This window comes from Suricata suricatta, chromosome 11, assembly GCF_006229205.1.
Source record: "Suricata suricatta isolate VVHF042 chromosome 11, meerkat_22Aug2017_6uvM2_HiC, whole genome shotgun sequence".
Taxonomy (NCBI): Eukaryota; Metazoa; Chordata; class Mammalia; order Carnivora; family Herpestidae; genus Suricata; species Suricata suricatta.
The window spans coordinates 54,704,383-54,723,261 of NC_043710.1; the positions used below are offsets into that span (position 1 = coordinate 54,704,383).

General features: G+C 35.5%; 1 protein-coding gene across 2 annotated transcripts in view; it reads right to left on the reverse strand.

Annotated features, from left to right (window-relative positions):
* FCHSD2 (FCH and double SH3 domains 2) overlaps positions 1-18,879 on the reverse strand; it is a 269,715-nt gene that overhangs the window by 205,841 nt on the left and 44,995 nt on the right. For both annotated transcript variants that reach the window (XM_029914695.1, XM_029914697.1), the window contains exon 3: positions 15,426-15,471. In XM_029914695.1, the coding sequence (XP_029770555.1) occupies positions 15,426-15,471 (46 nt within the window). The remainder of the gene's footprint in view (positions 1-15,425; positions 15,472-18,879) is intronic.

An 18,879-nucleotide genomic window follows, 5' to 3' on the forward strand; every position in this document is an offset into this window, starting at 1 on the left:
GTCTCTCAAAAATAAACAAACATTAAAAAAATTTTTAAATAAAAAACAATAATAGTTTAAAAATAAATGAGTGAGTGAAAAAAAAAATGCTAACAGACTTCCCATCAGAAACTGAAAGCCAGAAGACAGTGGTTGTATATATTCAAAGAACTTAAAGAAAAAACCTGTCAGCTAAGAATTCTGTATCTGGCAAAACTGTCCCCCAAAAGTGAGAGAGAAATTAAAGACATTCCCAAGTAAACAAAAGCAGTTTGTGAGCACTAGACTTGCCTTGTAAGAAATGCTCAAGAGAGTCCTGCAGGGTGAAAGGAAAGGATGCCAGACAGCAGCTTAAAGCTATATGAAGAAATAAAGATCTCATTAAAGGTGTATATATGGACAATTACAAAATACAGTATTATTGTAACAATGATCTGTAACTATACTTTCTGTTTATATGATTTAAATGACTGATACATTCAAAGAAAAAATTATCAGCATAAAAGCAAGTATTTGTGTAACTTTGATTTGTAAATCCAAATCCTGTTTTCTACATAATTTAAAAGACTAAATATAAATTTTTTTAATTTTCCTTAATGTTTTATTTATTTTTTGAGAAACAGAGAGAGAGATAAAGAAAGAGCATGAGTGGGCGTGAGAGACAGGGAGACACAGAATCCAAAGCAAGCTCTAGGCTCTGAGCTGTCAGCACAGAGCCTGATGTGGGGCTTGAACTCAGGAACGTGGACCATGACCTCAGCCGAAGTCAGTCACTTAACCAACTAGGCCACCCAGGTGCTCCAAGACTAATCACATTTTTAAAAATTACTTGTTTATATTTTTAGGCAGTGTATTAACATGTAATTATGGGATATTAACAAGTACGGTGCCTTAAAAGAACAGTTTTTCTGTTACTGAAGTTAAGCTGGTATAAATTCAAGAAAGAATGTCAAAACTTTAGGATGCTAAATTTAATTTCCTTGGTAACTACAAACACAAGAGCTACAGAATATATATAAAAAGAAATTAAAAAGGAATTTAAACATTTCACTACAAAAAAATGAACAAAAGATAGTAATTCATAAAATAAGGAATGAAAAGCTTTAAGGCACATAGTAAACAAAAAGCACAATGACATAAGTTCTTGCCCATAATTACTTTAATAAATGGATTAAACACTCCAATAAAAAAACAGAATGGCAGAATGAGTAAATACACATGATCCAACTATATTCTGTCTACACAAGACTCACTTGAAATCCAAAGACATAAACAAGCTGAAGTAAAGTCAAAAGAAGATATTTCATGCATAAAGCAACCAAAAGAGTGCTACACTAATATCAGACAATATACACTTTAAATCAAGAAAGGTCACGAGCTGAGCCCTCAGTGGCTGGGTTGGCTAAGCGTCCAATTCTATTTCAGCTCTGGTCATGGGGGCTCAGAGTTCATGGGTTCGAGCCCTACATTGGGCTTGTGCTGACAGTCTGGAGACTGCTTCGGACTCTGTCTCTACCTCTCTCTGCCTCTCCCCTCTCCTCTCTCTCAAAAATAAATAAACAAAAAAAAACAAAGCTCATGAGACAAAGAGAACATCATACATTAATAAAAATTTCAATACAGGAGTATATGTATTAATCATAAATGTTCATGTACCTAAGGAAAGATCATCAAAATATATGAAGCAATAACTGACAGAACTAAAAGGAGAATTAGATACTTCAAAATAATAAAGACTTCAAAATCTCACTCACAAAAATAAACAGAACCAGATAGAATGTTAGGAAATAGAGAAGACTTAAACAACAAAATTAACTAGACCTATCAAATACAAACAGAAAACCGCACCGAATAACAACAGAATACACATTATTCTCAAGCACATATAGGATACTTTCCAAGACAAACCATAATGAGGCCACAAATTTAAGTCTCAATAGATTTTAAAAGATAGGTATATAAAGTATCTTCCTTGTCAACAATGGGGAAAAGTTAGAAATCAATACAAAAGGAAAACTGAAAAATCCACAAAATTCTATGAATGAAACCACACAGTTTTCTGAGAGAGAGAGAAAGAACGAGCAGGGGAGAGGGCAAAGAGAGAGGGAGAAAAAATGTTAAGCAGGCTCCATGCCCAACACAGAGCCCCATACATTGCTCCATCTTACACCTGTGAGATCATGATCTGAGCCAAAATCAAGAGTCAGATCCTTAACTGACTGAGCCACCCTGGCATCCCAAAATGACACACTTTTTTTTAAAAAAGGGGTTCTTTTTTAACATTTATTTTTGAGAGACAGAGAGACAGAACATGAGCAGGGAAAGAGCAGAGAGAGAGGGAGACACAGAATCTGAAGCAGGCTCAAGGCTCTGAGCTGTCAGCACAGAGCCCAACATGGGGCTCAAACTCATGAACTGTGAGATCATGACCTGAGCTGAAGTCAGCTGCCCAACCAACTGAGTCACCCAGGTGCCTCCAGAAACAACACACTTTTAAACAACCACTAGAAGAAATCACAAGGCAAACTAGAAACTACTTAGAGAAAAATGAAAATGGAAAACACAACAATCAAAAATTACAGGACATAGCAAAAGCAGCGCCAAAGGGAAAATTTAAAGCTATAAATGTTTTTAAAAATTTTTTTAATGTTCATTTACTTTTGAGAGAAAGACACAGAGCGTGAACAGGGGAGGGGCAGAGAGAGAGGGAGACAGAACTGGAAGCAGGGCTCCAGGTTCTGAGCTGTCAGCACAAAGCCTGATGCAGGGCTCGAACCCATAAGCCTTTGCACTGTGATATCAGGACCTGAGCCGAAGTTAGGTGCTTAACTGACTGAGCCACCCAGGCACCCCTATAGCTATAAATGCTTATATTAAAATATAAGAAAGATCTCATATCAACAACCTAACTTTAGAACATAATGAACCAGGAAAAGAACAAACTAAACCCAAAGCTAGCAGAGGGAAGAAAATAATAAAGATTAAAGCAGACAGGGCACCTGGATAGCTTAGCTGGTTAAGACTCTGACTTCAATTCAGGTCATGATCTCACAGCTCGAAGGTTCATGAGTTCAAGCCCCATGTGCTGACAGCTCAGGGCCTAGAGCCTGCTTCAGATTCTCTCTCTCTCTCTCTCTCTCTCTCTCTCTCTCTCTCTCTCTGCTCCTCCCCTGCTCAGGCTCCTATCTCCCTCTCCCTCTCTCTCAAAAATAAACATTAAAACAATCAAAAATAAATAAAAATAATCAACATAAACACAGAAAATAATCCTCAATCTTCTCTCAAGATAGTTATCCTCATTGTTCTACAGTAAGAGACTGGCAGAACAAAAAGCTCCAAGTATATAGTCCACCATTTCAAATAATTTTGCCAATCTTCTATAACAGCAATGGCCAGAAAATTAACTGCTCCCAGCTAAACTGAGTTACAGTTTAAATTTCTATGCAGATGAAATTTACCAAAAAAGAATCCCACCACGTACACATAACACTAACTTCTTGGGTAGTATGCCCAACTCTTCATAAACTTCTTTCTTGAAAGAATAAAAATAGCAAAAACTTTAGGCACAAGAGTGTGACACCACAGGCTATTTGACAGGGTGTCCATAGCTGCTCTGTTTGTCCTCAGGCAAGGAACCGCCCTTAAAGTCCACAATCTTTTCCTGCTCCTTCTCTCTAGCCACAGTAACCTTTTGTATCCTTCTTTCACTAGCAGCATTCTGCCAAAGACTACAGGAAGTAAATTAATACACAGAACTTGACTTTAGCATTTTCAGTCTGAATACTGCAAATGATTTTACCAACACCTCAAGTAGTAAGCTAAATGTAGTCAAAAGCCAGACTTGATTTTACCCTAATATTTAAGGTTGTTTAGTGACTCTTACATGGCTTCTGTGGTTTGGATAAATAGATATGCAACACATCTGTTATTTCTGGAGAATCACAAAATGAATTTCACAAACCATGCTTAAAAACGAAGCATTAATACTCTTGTAGGAAACTGAAAGTACCAAGAAACTTGAAAAAGTTCATTGCTGAAATCCCTTCAAGTGTAAGTAAGGTTATGCAATATGATTCTTTCTTCTAACATCCCCCTAAAAACGTATTATAGGCTTACTGTGCATAACTTAAGGCACGTTTTACAAATTGCTGTCATATGAATCAATCCACTTGAATTATTTTCCTTTATAATATTTCTCTATTGGGATGGCTTATCTGTATGGCTATAATGGCTTATCAGTGTCTTTGAAGGAAAAAAAGTTAATTTACTTAATTGGAAGATAACAGACACCCACAGAATGCAAGCTCTCTAAGCATTAGGACTTTTTTGGGCAGTGTCACAGTACCTAGAAGAGTGCTTGATAAATATTTCTCAACACATGGAAACTGGTATATCTCTTAAAAGGCTTCTAATTTTAAAATAGTACTTTATAAAAAATTAAATGTAGTGAATCCTTCTAGTACATAGATTCTCTTAAAGTCTAACTAAAGAAATGTCAACATTCACAAGACTGAGCTCCCGACAAAGGCAAACCACCAGACTGAAATATTAAAAAGGAACCAAAACACACCACCTTACTTTTAAAGGCTGTTTTAACATTGGTAAAGCTAATAAGGAGATTCAAAGTGCTCATATAAGGACACCTGGGTGGCTCAGTTGGTTAAGCTCTTGATTTCAGCTCAGGCCATGATCTCACGCTGAGATGGAGATAGTGGCACAGGGCACTGTGCTGGGCATGGAGCCTGCGTACGTAAGAGTCTCTCTCTCTCTCCCTCAGCCCCTCCCTCCTTACACTCTCTCATATCCACATGTGCACTCTCTCAAAAATAAAAAAATTAAAGGCGCGCCTGGGTGGCTCAGTCAGTTAAGCACCAACTTCAGCTCAGGTCATGCATGATCTCACGGTTTATGAGTTTAAGCCCTGCTCCAGACTCTATACTGACAGCTAGGAGCCTGAAGCCTGCTTTGATGCTGTGTCTCCCTCTCTCTCTCTCCCCTTCCCTCTCCCTCAAAACTAAAACAAACACTAAAAAACATTAAGAAAATAAAATTTAAAATAAATAAGTATATAAATAAAATAAAAGTGCTCATATAAATTGCAATTCCATTTCTTTTTGTGGTAGCCTTGGCTATATAGATCATGTACCAACAATAAATAATAGCAAAAACTATGGAATTTCCTGAAAAGGAAGCCTATAATAGTGTTATTACCAAAATTATCATTGGTAACAAAGATGTTTTACATACTTTGAATTTAACAAGTACCAGAGCCTATAAAGGAAATTCTCACAATAAGGACAAAATACTATAATTTTCAGTTGATTTTTTAATTTTGTTTTTTAATTTTATTTTAAATGTTTATTTTTTGAGAGAGAAAGGGGGAGGGACAGAGAGAAAGGGAGAGAGAATCCCAAGCAGACTCTATGCTGTCAGTTCAGAACCCAAAGCAGGGCTTGAACTCACAAACCGGGAGATCATGACCTGAGCCAAAACCAAGAGTCAGACACTTAACCAACTGAGCGACTTAGGTGTTCCTTTAAATTTTGAGAGAGAGCGCACATGTGAGCGAGAAAGAGGGTAGAAGAAAAAGGAGAGAAAGGATCTTAAGCAGGCTCCATACTCAGAGCAGAGCCAGATACAGAGTTCAATCCTATGACCCTGGGATTGTGAGTCAGACGATTACAAAATCAAGAGTCAGACACTCAACTGACTCAGGCACCCCTCAGTTGATTTTTAAATGCATCTAAATGTAATGGTTAAGAATATATATTGGCTTTTACATTAGTATTTAATCTGAAATATAGAGTTAAAATTAAATTCTCAGATATTTGGGGCGCCTGGGTGGCTCAGTCAGTTAAGCATCCGGCTTTGGCTCAGGTCAGATCTCACGGTTCGTGGGTTCGAGCCCCGAGTCGGGCTCTGTGCTGACAGCTAGCTCAGAGCCTGGAGCCTGTTTCGGATTCTGTGTCTCCCTCTCTCTGACCCTCCCCTGCTCCAGCTGTCTCTCTCTGTCTCTCAAAAATAAAATAAAAAGCAATAAAAAAAAAAAATTCTCAGATGTTTGATTTTTCTCCAACTATGCCTTGTCAAAAATTTTAACATAACAAAGCTTCATTTTTTAAAATACCAGAAATATGTAATATAGCAAAAAAAAAACATAGTTTGAGACAATTCTGAAAATAAAAGACAAAAATCTATCATTGTTATTATAGATTCTGTCAGGTTTGAAAATTGGCAGTATCAGTGATGTTGCATTCTAATCTATCCAAGTCACTAAGACAAATGATAAAATCTTATTAGGCCCAACATCACCTACACAGTATTTCTGCTCATATTTAATGCAAATCTAATCATGAAGGGAAAAAAACCAAAAAATTCCAAATACAAAAAAGCATTTAATAATACAAATGACCAGACTTACCAAAGAATTAATGTCATGAAAAACAAAAAAGGTAGAGGAAATATTCTAAATAAAATCAAGAAACATTATCTACCAAATGCAATGTGCAAACCTTAATTGGATCTTGGGAAAACAGCTTTTGACATTTAGAGAATAAATGAGAAAATCTGAATATAAACTACATATTGGATATTACAGATTATTCATTATCTTTGGTGTGATAATGACAGTATAATTATTTTGAAAAATGTTCTTGTTCTTGAAGGGAAAGGGAAGTATGCAGAAGAGAAGGATGATGATTGAGGCTTACTTTCAAACAGTCCAGCTTAGAAAAAAGTGTACTGACATATTAATATAGAAAAATATTAATAACTAGGTTAATAGAGAGGCAATTAGGGACGCCTTGGTGGCTCCGTCAGCTAAACATCCAACTCTTAGTTTCAGCTTAAGTCATGACCTCATGATTTTGTGATTCAAGCCCTGCATCGGGATCTGTGCTAACAGTACAGGGCCTGCTTGGGATTCTTGGTCTCCCTCTCTCTCTGTTCCTCCCCCACTCACGCGGCCTCTGTCTCTCTCAAAATAAATAAATAAACTTGAAAATATATTGAGAGAGGCAATTGATACTATTCTTCAGTATATTATTCTTCCAACATTTCTGCAGATTTGCCATTTTTCCAACTAAAAGATTAGAGGAAAATATCTTCAGAATATTTCAATTCAATTAAAAAAAAAATTCCAAAATCTAAAATTGGTTAGCACAACAGAAATTTTATAAATCTCTTATGGCTTGAAGTAGTAACTGCTAACTAATTCTTGTTATAAATACATTTTCAATAACCTGGGTTATAAAGCAAATTTCAATAAAGCTGATCCTACTGCATGGATTTATAAGATCTGAATTACTGCTGTATTTTAAAAGACTTTTAAAAAATTTTAAGACTTTAAGACACAGATTTTTTTTAATTCTGGCATAATAAAATAGTTAAGTAGTTATCCTAATCAAACAGTTGATGTTCTCACAGTGGGAGAATTTTTACAATGCTTCCCAAAGGCACAAAGATCCTCCCATTACTTTATCTCACACTATTTCCCAGAGACATAAGACTTGGGATACCTAATAATACATGTGCAAAGGCCCACAAATTTAATTCATCACTCTCTTTCTACTAAGGAAATCCATTATTCAACAAGGCTAAGTTACAACAATTTATATAGATAAGGAAAACTAAGACAGTAAAAACAATAAAGACCATCTTATACATGTACACATAGATTGGGCAGCAGTTTTATATTCAGTAGCATATCTGAGTAGCTGAAAAGAAGGAAGGGGAGAATGGTCATCATTCTCCTTTCAAAAATGAAAGGAAAAAAAGTCAAGGAAGTAATTTTTCTAGTTCTGATTTATTTCAGATAGAAAATTTCTTCTTTTGAATTAGTGTCCCACTTCTTGTCCATAAATTGAAAAATATGTAGTCAGTGACTATAGCAATAAATACAAATATTTATATATCTACTCCCATACTACCCACCCCTCCAAAATCAAAAGACAAAAGCCCAATATGAATACATTATACATGTAATGAATATTTTATTTTGCAACATATTCCTCAGGCTATAAAAGAAAAAAACCAGTAGGAATGTTCTTTCTTAATGCCTCCTCCCACATTTCAACTTTTCTTCAAACAATGAAATCTCTACATAGCCTGAAAAAAAAATAAGATAGCTAATCAATTCTATTCAGATACATATTTTTTTTTTAATGTTTTATTTTATTTTTGAGAGCATGAGAGGGGGAGGGGCAGAGAGAGAAGGAGACACAGAACCGGAAGCAGGCTCCAGGCTCTGAGCTAGCTGTCAGCACAGAGCCTGATGCGGGGCCTGAACCCACGAACGTGAGATCTGACCTGAGCCGAAGTCGGAGGCTTAGCCGACTGAGCCACCCAGGCGCCCCAGATACGTATTTTTTAAGGGCACCTGAGTGGCTCAGTTGGTTAAGCATCCGACTTCAGCTCAGGTCATGATCTCACAGTTGTGGGTTCAAGCCCTCCATCAGGTTCTATGCTGATGGCTCAGAGCCTAGAGCCCACTTCAGATTCTGTATCTCCCTCTCTCTGCCCCTCCCCTGCTTGTGCTCTATCTCTCTTTCTCTCTCTCTCAAAAATGAATAAACATTAAAAAAAATTTTAAGATACATATTTTTAAAACATTTTAAGGTCTCTGAAATCAGGGTGTATCTAAAAATTGGCAAAATCTCACAATTGCAGTCACCATATATGAGCAAGCACAGGGGAAGAGCAGAGAGAGAAAGGAAAAGAATCCCAAGCACTCAGGGCTTGAACCCACGAACCCCAAGATCATGACCTGAGCCAAAATCCAGAATCAGATGCCCAACCAAGTGAGCCATCCACACGCCCACAAAATCAAAGTTTTAAATCACCTACAGCTCTCATTCACAGCTGGTAGGAATAAAATTACAATAATCACTTTAGAAAAGCATTTCAAAGAATCTTACAAAGTTAAATAATATACACCCTGTGACACAGCAAACCCATTCATTAATTATATATTCAATAGACCACATTCACAGGCACCAAAAGACACATATAAGAATGTTCACAGTTCACAGTGGCAAATGATCACAGCCATGATAATGGCTACTGAGTGCCTGGGGTGGCTCAGTCATTTAAGCATCTGACTCTTGACTTCAGCTCAGGTCATGATCTCAGTTTATGAGACTGAGCCCCAATACGGGCTCTGCGCTGATGGGGTAGAGCCTGGTTGGGATTCTCTCTCTCCCTCTTTCTGCCCCTCCACCTCTCATTCTCTCTCTCTCTCAAAATAAATAAACTTAATAAAAATGACAATGATAAGTATTGGCAAGGACATGGAAGAATTAGAACCTTCATACACTGTTGGTGGAAGTGCAAATTACACAGCCCTACCTACAGTTTGACCATTTCTTTAAAAAGTTAAAAATAAACTCACCAAATGACCTGGAAATTCCAGTTCTAGGGATACACCCAAGAATGAAAACACAGGTCCAATTAAAGACTACTGTGTGAATGTCTATAGCAGCATTATACATAATAGCTCAAACCAGAAACAATCCAAATACCTATCATTAGTGAATAAACAAATATAGTGTGTGTGTGTATCCCTACCATGGAATATTACTTACCAATAAAAGGAATGGGTAACTGATACATGATAAAACATGTATGAACTTGAAAACATTTGCTAATAGAAACCGACAAGACTATTTTGTAGGAGTATATTTTTCTAAAATATCCAGAAAAGGCAAATTTATACAGCCATAAAGCTGATGGTTGCCTTGGGCAACAGAGATTGACTACAAACAAGTAAAGAAAACTTACTGGATTCACAGAAATATTCTAAAACTGAACTGTGCTGATGGTTGCATAAATCTATAAATTTGCCCCCAAAAAACCCTTTTAATTACAAATAGATGATTTTCTTTTTTTCGATGTTTATTTTCAAGAATGCACACATGCATGATCAGGGGGTGGACAGAGAGAGAGGGAGACAAAGAATCTGAAGCAGGCTCTGGGAGCCAAGCTGTCAGCACAAAGCCCAACATGGGGTTTGAACTCATGAACTGTCAGATTATGACCTGAGCCAAAGTCAGACGCCCAAATGACTGAGCCACCCCAGGTGCCCCATAAATAGATGATTTTCAATGATACATAAATTATGCCTCTCAAAAGTATTTTTAAAAAGTTAACTAGCAAGAGACAGAAAGCAGGAAGCTATAAATGAAATGTTTGGTAATGTGCTGGTAATAGTTGAGGCTGGATTACAGCTAATAAGAAAACAATGTTTTAACTCTTACTTTCATATATATATGCTTGAAATTTTTTCATAATAAAATTTTTTAAATAAATATGAAAACAACTTTTTTTTAAATTAGCAGATTTGAAAACTTCACCAAAAATGTAACCATATGTATCAAAATATGTACCAATAGCAGATAAACGCATAAAAATGATGCTTAACATTATCAACTATTAGGTAAATGCAAATTAGAAGTATGATAAATATCACTATGAACCTATCACAATATCTGAAATTGAAAAGACTATATGTAGTGTTGGAGAGAATGTAGAGCAACTGAAACTCTCATAAACTGCTGATGGGAACATAAAATGATACAATGTCTTTGGAAAACAGTTTGGTAGTTACTTAAGACCCAACCATTCTACTCCAATGTATTTACCCAAGAGAAATGAAACTATTTCATACACAAAATGTTCATAGTAGCCTTATTTCTGATATCTAAAAATAGAAACACTTCAAATATCCATCAAGAGGTAAATGGATAGGGGAGCCTGGGTGGCTTAAGGGTCTAACTCTTGATTTTGGCTCAGGTCATGATCTCATGATTCCTGAGTTCAAGCCCTCATGTGGGGCTCCATGGTGCTGGTGCAGAGCATGATTGGGATTCTCTCTCTCTCTCCCTTTCTCTCTGCACCTCCCATGCACACATGCACTTTCTCTCTCTCAAAAGAGATAAACTTAAGAGAAAAAAAAAAGAGGTGAATGGATAAACAAATTGTGGAAATCCATACAATATACTACTACTCAGCAAAAAAGAGAAATGAACTATCGATACAACATAAATTGTAAATAATTATGCTGATGAAAAAAGCCAACCCCCCCCCCAAAAAATACACATCATATAATTCTACTTATATCGAATTAAAATTCTAAAAAATGCGAACTGATCTATAGTGATAAAAAGTATTTTAGCGATTGCCTGAGTAATAATGGGGAAAGATAACTACTGAAGGGTGAGTGAAAGGGAGGGATTATGAGACATTATAATCTTTTGGTAGCTATAGACATGTTCTTATCTTGACTGTGATGACAGTTTCACATGGTATATAACTCAAAAAGGCTGCCTAAGAAAAAAGTCAGTATACTGAATACTTGTGTAAGAATAAGGGCAGTGAAGAGGGAGCACAAGAGGGATTTTTGGGGTGGTGTTAATGTTCTGGTTTCTTCTCTTTTCTTTTCTTTTTTTTTGAGAAAGAGAGAGAGCACGCACGCATGTGTGAGTGGCGTAGAGGGTCAGAGAGAGGGAGAGAAAGAATCCCAAGCGGGCTCCACACTCAGCACGGAGTCTGAAGCACGGCTTGATCCCACGACCCCAAGATCATGATGTGAGCTGAAATCAAGAGTCAGACATTCAAATGACTAAGCCATCCAGGTGCCCCAATGTTTTGTTTCTTGACTTGGGTACTAGTTATATGAGTGTGTTCAATAAAAGTTCATGGAGGTGTGCACTTAGGATCTACACATTTTTCTGTATGCATCTTATATATCAATTTTTAAACAGCTTATTAAAAAGAAAATATGTTATTACTATACATTCTGTTGGGGCACCTGGGTAGCTCAGTCGGTTAAGCGTTTGACTTTGGCTCAGGTCATAACTGGGCGGTTCTTGAGTTTGAGCCCCGCATCCAGCTCTGTGGCTCTGTGCTACCAGCTCAAAGCCTGAAGCCTGCTTTGGATTCTTTGTCTCCCTCACTCTCTCTGCCCTTCCCCTGTTCATGTTCTCTTTCTTTTTCTCTCTCTCTCTAAAATCAACAAACATTTAAAAAATTTAAAAAAAAATTGTTACCACTTTTTAAATTTCAGACAATACCAAGTCTTGGCAAAGAGGTGGAGCAACTGGAACTCTCCTACATTGCTGTTAAGTATGTAAACTGGTATAATCACTTTGGAAAACCAACTGTAACTACCAAGGTGCTAATATACATAATATCCCTGATGACCCAGCAGTTCTGCTCCTCCATGTACACCTGACAGGAATGCATCCACATATCCACCAAAAACCACGTCTAACAGTTTTCCTTAAAAGCAGCAGTCAAAATCACCTGTAACTGGAAAAAACCCAAATTTTAATCATCAGTAAACTAGAAAACAAACTGTGATATATTCATTCAGTGGATATTACATAGTAATAAAAAAGAATAACCTACTCCTCCATTCAACAACACATATGAAGCTCAAAACTTAATGCAGAATTAAAAAAATCAGAAGAGTACATAGTACATGATACTATTTAATCTAAATTCAAAAGCAGTAAGAAATTCAAAGTAACAATTATTCTGGTAAGAATCTGTGTACTGGGGCGCCTGGGTGGCTCAGTCAGTTGAGCATCCGGCTTCAGCTCAGGTCATGATCTCAGGGTTCATGGGTTCAAGCCCCACGTCAGGCTCTGTGCTGACAACTAGCTCAGAGCCTGGAGCCTGTCTTCAGATTCTGTCTCCCTCTCTCTCTCTGACCCTCCCCTGCTGACACTGTCTCTCTCTCTCTCTCTCTCTCTCTCTCTCAAAAATAAATAAAATATTTAAAAAAAAAAAAAAAGAATCCGTGTACCAGTGGTTACCACTGGAAGGTAGGAGTAATGACTGTTTCTGGGACCTTGGTAATGTTCTACATCTTCATTTGAATAATAGTTACAAGACTGTGTTCACTTCATAAAAATTTATCAAACAGTATACTGAATACTTATCCATCTTACTATATTTATGTTATATTTCAATTTCTAAATCTTTAAGCCATATAGGGCTTGAACTCACGAGCCTGAAATCAAGAATTGTGTGCTCTACCAACTAAGGCAACCAGGTACCCCATTTCAATTTTTATAATGTACGCCTCAAAATGTCAACTCTATACTGAGTCAGAGAAGGAAAGAAAAAGAAATAATTTAAATGGTCTAGCTGTCCTCTATGACCACACCCTATCACCAATAAGGGTACGTCCTCAGAGAGCAAATGCAAACAATAAGCCTGACATACTCAGTGCATACTGGCAAAGTCCACAGACTGTCAGTCATTTTAGGCATTACTCTACTATTGACAAGAAGTAAAAACACTGTTTAACTAAACTAAAACAGTGGCAACTAAAAAAGAATGTAGAGATAGCTTTGTCTATATCCACAAGAAATGAATTGAAAAATTAGTTGGGAAAACATTGAAGAGTAAGAATAACTGAGAAAAATCATCTAAAAGGAAAATAGTACAAATAACAAGAAGAATCAGCACCCTGACTCCTCATAAAAGCTCAACATATGTATTCCCTTAACTGAACAAGAGATAAAAATCTAAATATATCACTTAGAGTTAGAAAAATAACAAAGACACTAAAATGGTGCCGAATTACATTGGAAAGAGTAAGCCAGAAAGGAATGGCTTAGAAAGCTAATTTCTCATTTATTATAAGAAGTAATCCAGTAATAATGCCTAGAGTTGACAAATCATGAATCAGTTATAAGCACGTTATTTAAAGATATGGAAACAATCGCCAGGAGAACCAAAACAGTTGTCCACTTTTAATTTTTTCTCTGAGGGTGGTGATACAATTGGGACAGAGGATGGCTGATTTTCATACAATTCATTTAAATGTACTGTCTTATATTTTTAACCACGAACCTATCCTACTTATTTTATTATTACACTTTTAAATCATGTTACAGAAAAGTATATCACACAAAAATTTTCACCTCAAAAAAATTTTAAGAATGGATCATATATTTTGATCCCAGTGGAAACATATCAGTAAAGGGCATGATAACTGTCCCTATTTCACAGGTTTATTGAGAGGATTAAACCAGATAATGTAATGGAAGACAATCAGCAACGTGACTCATACAAGGATTCAATAAATTTTACTCATCATAAGCATAGAATAAGGTTCAACACTAATTATTAGAATTGACACTAATTCATTATGGAAAGCACCTGATTAATAACCACTCCAATAACTAACGACTGAATTAATGAGTCTGTTTAATTTTCAAGAAACAGATAATTATATGACTATCAAATAAATGTTACCTTGTATTACCTTGTTAACTATAATGAAATCATAATAAAAATTAAAATCAAAACCTAACGAAGCACAAAAATATCATGTCCCAATTTCACTACTTATAAGAATAACAACAGCAACAGCAATAGTAGTTACCATGTACAGTATTTCCTTCTAAAGCTTTCCTGTATTTTTAAGTTTTGTTTCAAATAGGACTTTTATAATTTTGGGAGTGGGAAGCAATCGATTTTAGAATTCTATTCCACAAAGAAACTAATTGCTTACAAGTGCCAAAATTTTCAAATCATGTCAACCTATTTTTGTGCAAGGAAAGGTAGTTATTATTTCTTACATTATCTACAAAATGATATACCAACACAATTTTTTCTTGGCACATGTAGTTATCTGGGAGCAAATGTGATTTAACTAAAAGACTAAAATGCTTATATTTCCCTAGAAATAGCACTATGCCATCTATTCAAAGTGCACCATTCTCTATCAATAGGGACCCAAAGAGAAATAAATGCCTGATTAAACAAAATAAAATTAACACTCCATAAGACTCCAGAGAATAGGATATGCAAAAGAATGAATATACAACTGACCCTTGAAGAATGCAGGAATTAGGGGTGCCAACCCCCAATGTAATCAAAAATTCACATATAACTTTTGACTCCCTAAAAATTTAACGACTAATTGCTACTATTGACCAAAAGGCTTACTGATAACATAAGCAGTCATTTAACATACATTTTATGTTATGTTATATACCATATTTTTACAATAAAGTAAGCTAGAGAAAAGAAGCTGTTTTTAAGAAAATTGTGAAGAAGAGGACATACATTTATAGCACGGTACGTGTATTTATTTTTTAAAAAACTCTATATAGAAGTGGACAATTACAGTTCAAGCCCATGGTGTTCCAGAGTCACCTATATAGACTTATAATACACATGCATTATTATTCATATTTGTAAATACTTTACAAATACCATATTATCCTCTCTCCAAAAGTTCATAACCTTCATTGTGGTAAGGAGCAACTTAGCTCCTCATCTAGAGATACAAATGAAATAAAGGGAGAATAGCCAGAAATAAGAAGACTAACAGGATGTAGGGATAACAAGGTTTCTCTCCAACAAGCATATCTGCCTTTCAGCCAAAGTGGAGGTATACCTAGAACGGTCACCTCAATTTCCAAGCTTACCTGTGCATATTCTCTTTCAATGGCAGCCTTCTTCTGACTGAATGTCCTAAAAACACAAATTAAAAATTCATTAGCGGAAGTATAATAATAATTTTGTGTAAATTTATCAACACACCCTCAGATACCACCTGGTAAGCTGTGTTCAGGGAAAGGACAATATTTTATTCATCTTATGCTCCTAGGAATACTGCTGACAAAAGGCTCTGGACTCAGAAAAACTACATTCAAATTCTGGCTCTACCACTTAGTAGCTGTATGATCTTGGTCAAGTCATCTGACTTCTCTGTGCCTCAAAATAGGGACAGTTATAACAGTATCCATGTCATAGGGGCAGTGTAAAATTTAGTTAATTAAAGTATATTAACTGCTTGGGGTACCGGGTGGCTCAGTAGATTAAATGTCTAGTTCTGGTTTTCAGTGCAAGTCATGATCTCACAGTTCATGAGTTCAAGCCCCACATCAATCCCTCTACTTGGGATTCTCATATATATATTTTTTAATATAGATCTTTACAAGTATATATTATTATGTATAAATATATAATTATTATGTATTAATATATAAATATACATTTAGGGAAGATACCAAACATATACACACACACACACACACACACACACACAGGCAAAAGAAACTAATTAAAATGAACTAGCTTATACTTTCATCATTAAAAAAGCTGAAAATTGGGGCACTTCGGTGCCTCAGTCAGTTGAGTGTCTGACTGTTGACTACAGTTCAGGTCATAATCCTAGAGGGGATTGAGCCTTGCATCAGGCTCCGCCCTGGGTGTGAGGATCTCCCCCAGTTGTGCTCACTCGCTCTCAAAAAAAAAGAAATCTGAAAACTTACCCATGTTTTGAGGGAGGTAGTATTTTACATGAAAGCAAACATTTAAGCTGTTTATTTAGTAGCTATTTATTGACCATTTAGTATTTATTTATTTAGCTTGAAAGCCTAGATGTAACTCATCTTAAAATAAGGATGTTAAAATGAAGTCTCCAAGAAAATGGGAACTCTTATTCTGAATGTGCATATCAATTAATTTTAAAATTCTCTGTGGAGTTTTTAGTTGTTATGAAACAATTACATGTCTACTAAGTAATTTTCTGTTCTAAAGAAAGAAAACAAATCCAAGTTGACAACTATTCAAAATCAACATCATTAATATTAGAAACCTATTTTATTATAATTCACACTATCAAGAGAGCAGAACAAAAAAATCTCCCAATAATCTCCATATAAGATGAAAGGCATTTGTTAAAATTCAACATCAGTTTCTCATAAACATCTTTAAAAATATTAATGGGTGCTATAATTAAACAGATGGACAAGAACAAATGATGGCAAAGACGTGGAGAAATTAGAACTCTCATTCAATGCTGGTGGGAATATAAAATGATACAGCTGCTTCAGAAAATCAATATAGGAGTTCCTCAAAAGGTTAAACACAGAGTTGCCATATGACCCAGCAGTTCTATTCCTAGGTATGTACCCAAGAAAACTTAAAACATGTCTATACAAAAATTTTTAAATGAATGTTTGTAGTAACATTATTCATAATAGCCATAAAGTAGAAACAATCCAAATGTCCATTAACTGGTGAACAGATAAACAAGATGTACTATATTCATGTGATGGAATATTATTCAAAAAGGAATGAAATATTGATACATGATACAGTATGTATGAACCTGGAAAACACTATTCTAAGAAGCCACATAAAAGGCCAACTATTACATGACTTCATTTATACCAAATGTCCCAGAATAGGCAAACCTATAGGGACAGAAAGTAGATTAGTGGTTGCCAAAGGTTGGAAAGTTGAGATAAGTTTGCCATATTTCAAAAGTATTTTTCTTTTACCTAAATAGGTTGATTATAAAGTTCACATGGAAAAAAACAAACATTTAAGAATAATATTAACATTCTGAAAAGACATGCCTTCGCTACATAATAAAAATTAGTAAGTGACGATAGTTAAGACAGAATAGTAATAGAATATGAATAAACAGAGATATAATGAAACAGAAATCAGAAATACATATAAATACACACAAATTTATAACTGAAAAAGAAGACATTTTGATTCAAAGGAGAAAACATGGATTACTTAGTAGACTATATTGAGTCAAGTTTATAAGACACAATGTTAAGTAAAGAGAAACGTTACAGAATAATGTATATATAGTATACTAACTTTTTATATAAAAATGTTTATGCATATACGCTGTATTATAATCACAATACTCTCCATTACAACACAGATGGTCCCCAACTTAACAATGGTTCGACTTACAATTTTTCGACTTTACAACAGTGCAAAAGTGATATGCATTCAGTAGAAACTGTACCTCAAATTTTAAGTTTCCCTCTTTTCCTGGGCCAGCACAAAACTCTCCATTGTGATGCAAGGCAGGCAGCATCAGCACGCCACAGCTTCCATTCAGCCACACAATCGAAAACAACTTACTTAAAACCAACCATTCTATACCCAAGCAACCATTCTGTTTTTATCTTTCAGTACAGTATTCAATAAATTACATGAGACTATCAACACTTTGTTATAAAATAGGCTTTGCATTAGATGATTTTGCCCAAATGGAAGCTAATCTAAGTGTTCGTAGCAATTTAAGATAGGCTAGACTAAGCTATGATGCTCTGTAGGTTAGGTATATAAAATGCATTTTTGATTTAATGATATTTTCAACTTTTAATGGGTTTATCAAAACATAACCCCACTATAAATCAAGGAAGATCTGTAGTCTCTTAAATGATAAATTGTTCAGTAGGAAAATGCCTACTGTGGTCCCCTAGGAATAACTATGATAGAATTCTCTGAAATATTAACATGAAACTGGCCTGAAAATGGCTCAATATGAAGAAAGGAACTGGTGTTAGTAGAAGATCTTTTACTGCATTGTTTGTATTATTTGAATTCATACGATGTGGATGCATATATATTTTTGAGGTGAAATTTATATGACATACAATTAACCATTTAAAAACATTTTTTTAACATGTATCTATTTTTGAGAGACATGAGCAGGAGGGGCAAAGAGAAAGGGAGACACCAGAATCAGAAACAGGCTCCAGGCTCCAAGCTGTTAGCACAGAGCCCGATGCAGGGCTTAAACTCATGAACCACAAAATCATAACCAACTGAGTCATCCAGCCGCCCCACAATTAACCAGTTTAAGTGTTCAGTTCAAAAACATTTCATGTGTTCACAGTAACTACCACCTCTATCTACTTTCAAAACCTTTTAATTACTCCAGAACACTCCATATTCATTAAGTAATCATTCTCCATTCCCCTTCCTTTAATCCCTGGCAAAACAATACAATTTTCTGCCTCTACATATTTGCCTATTCTGGAGATTTCATATAAATGGAATCATACAATGTGACCCCTTTATCTGACTTCTTTCACTTAGTATGTTTTCAAGGTCTAAGTT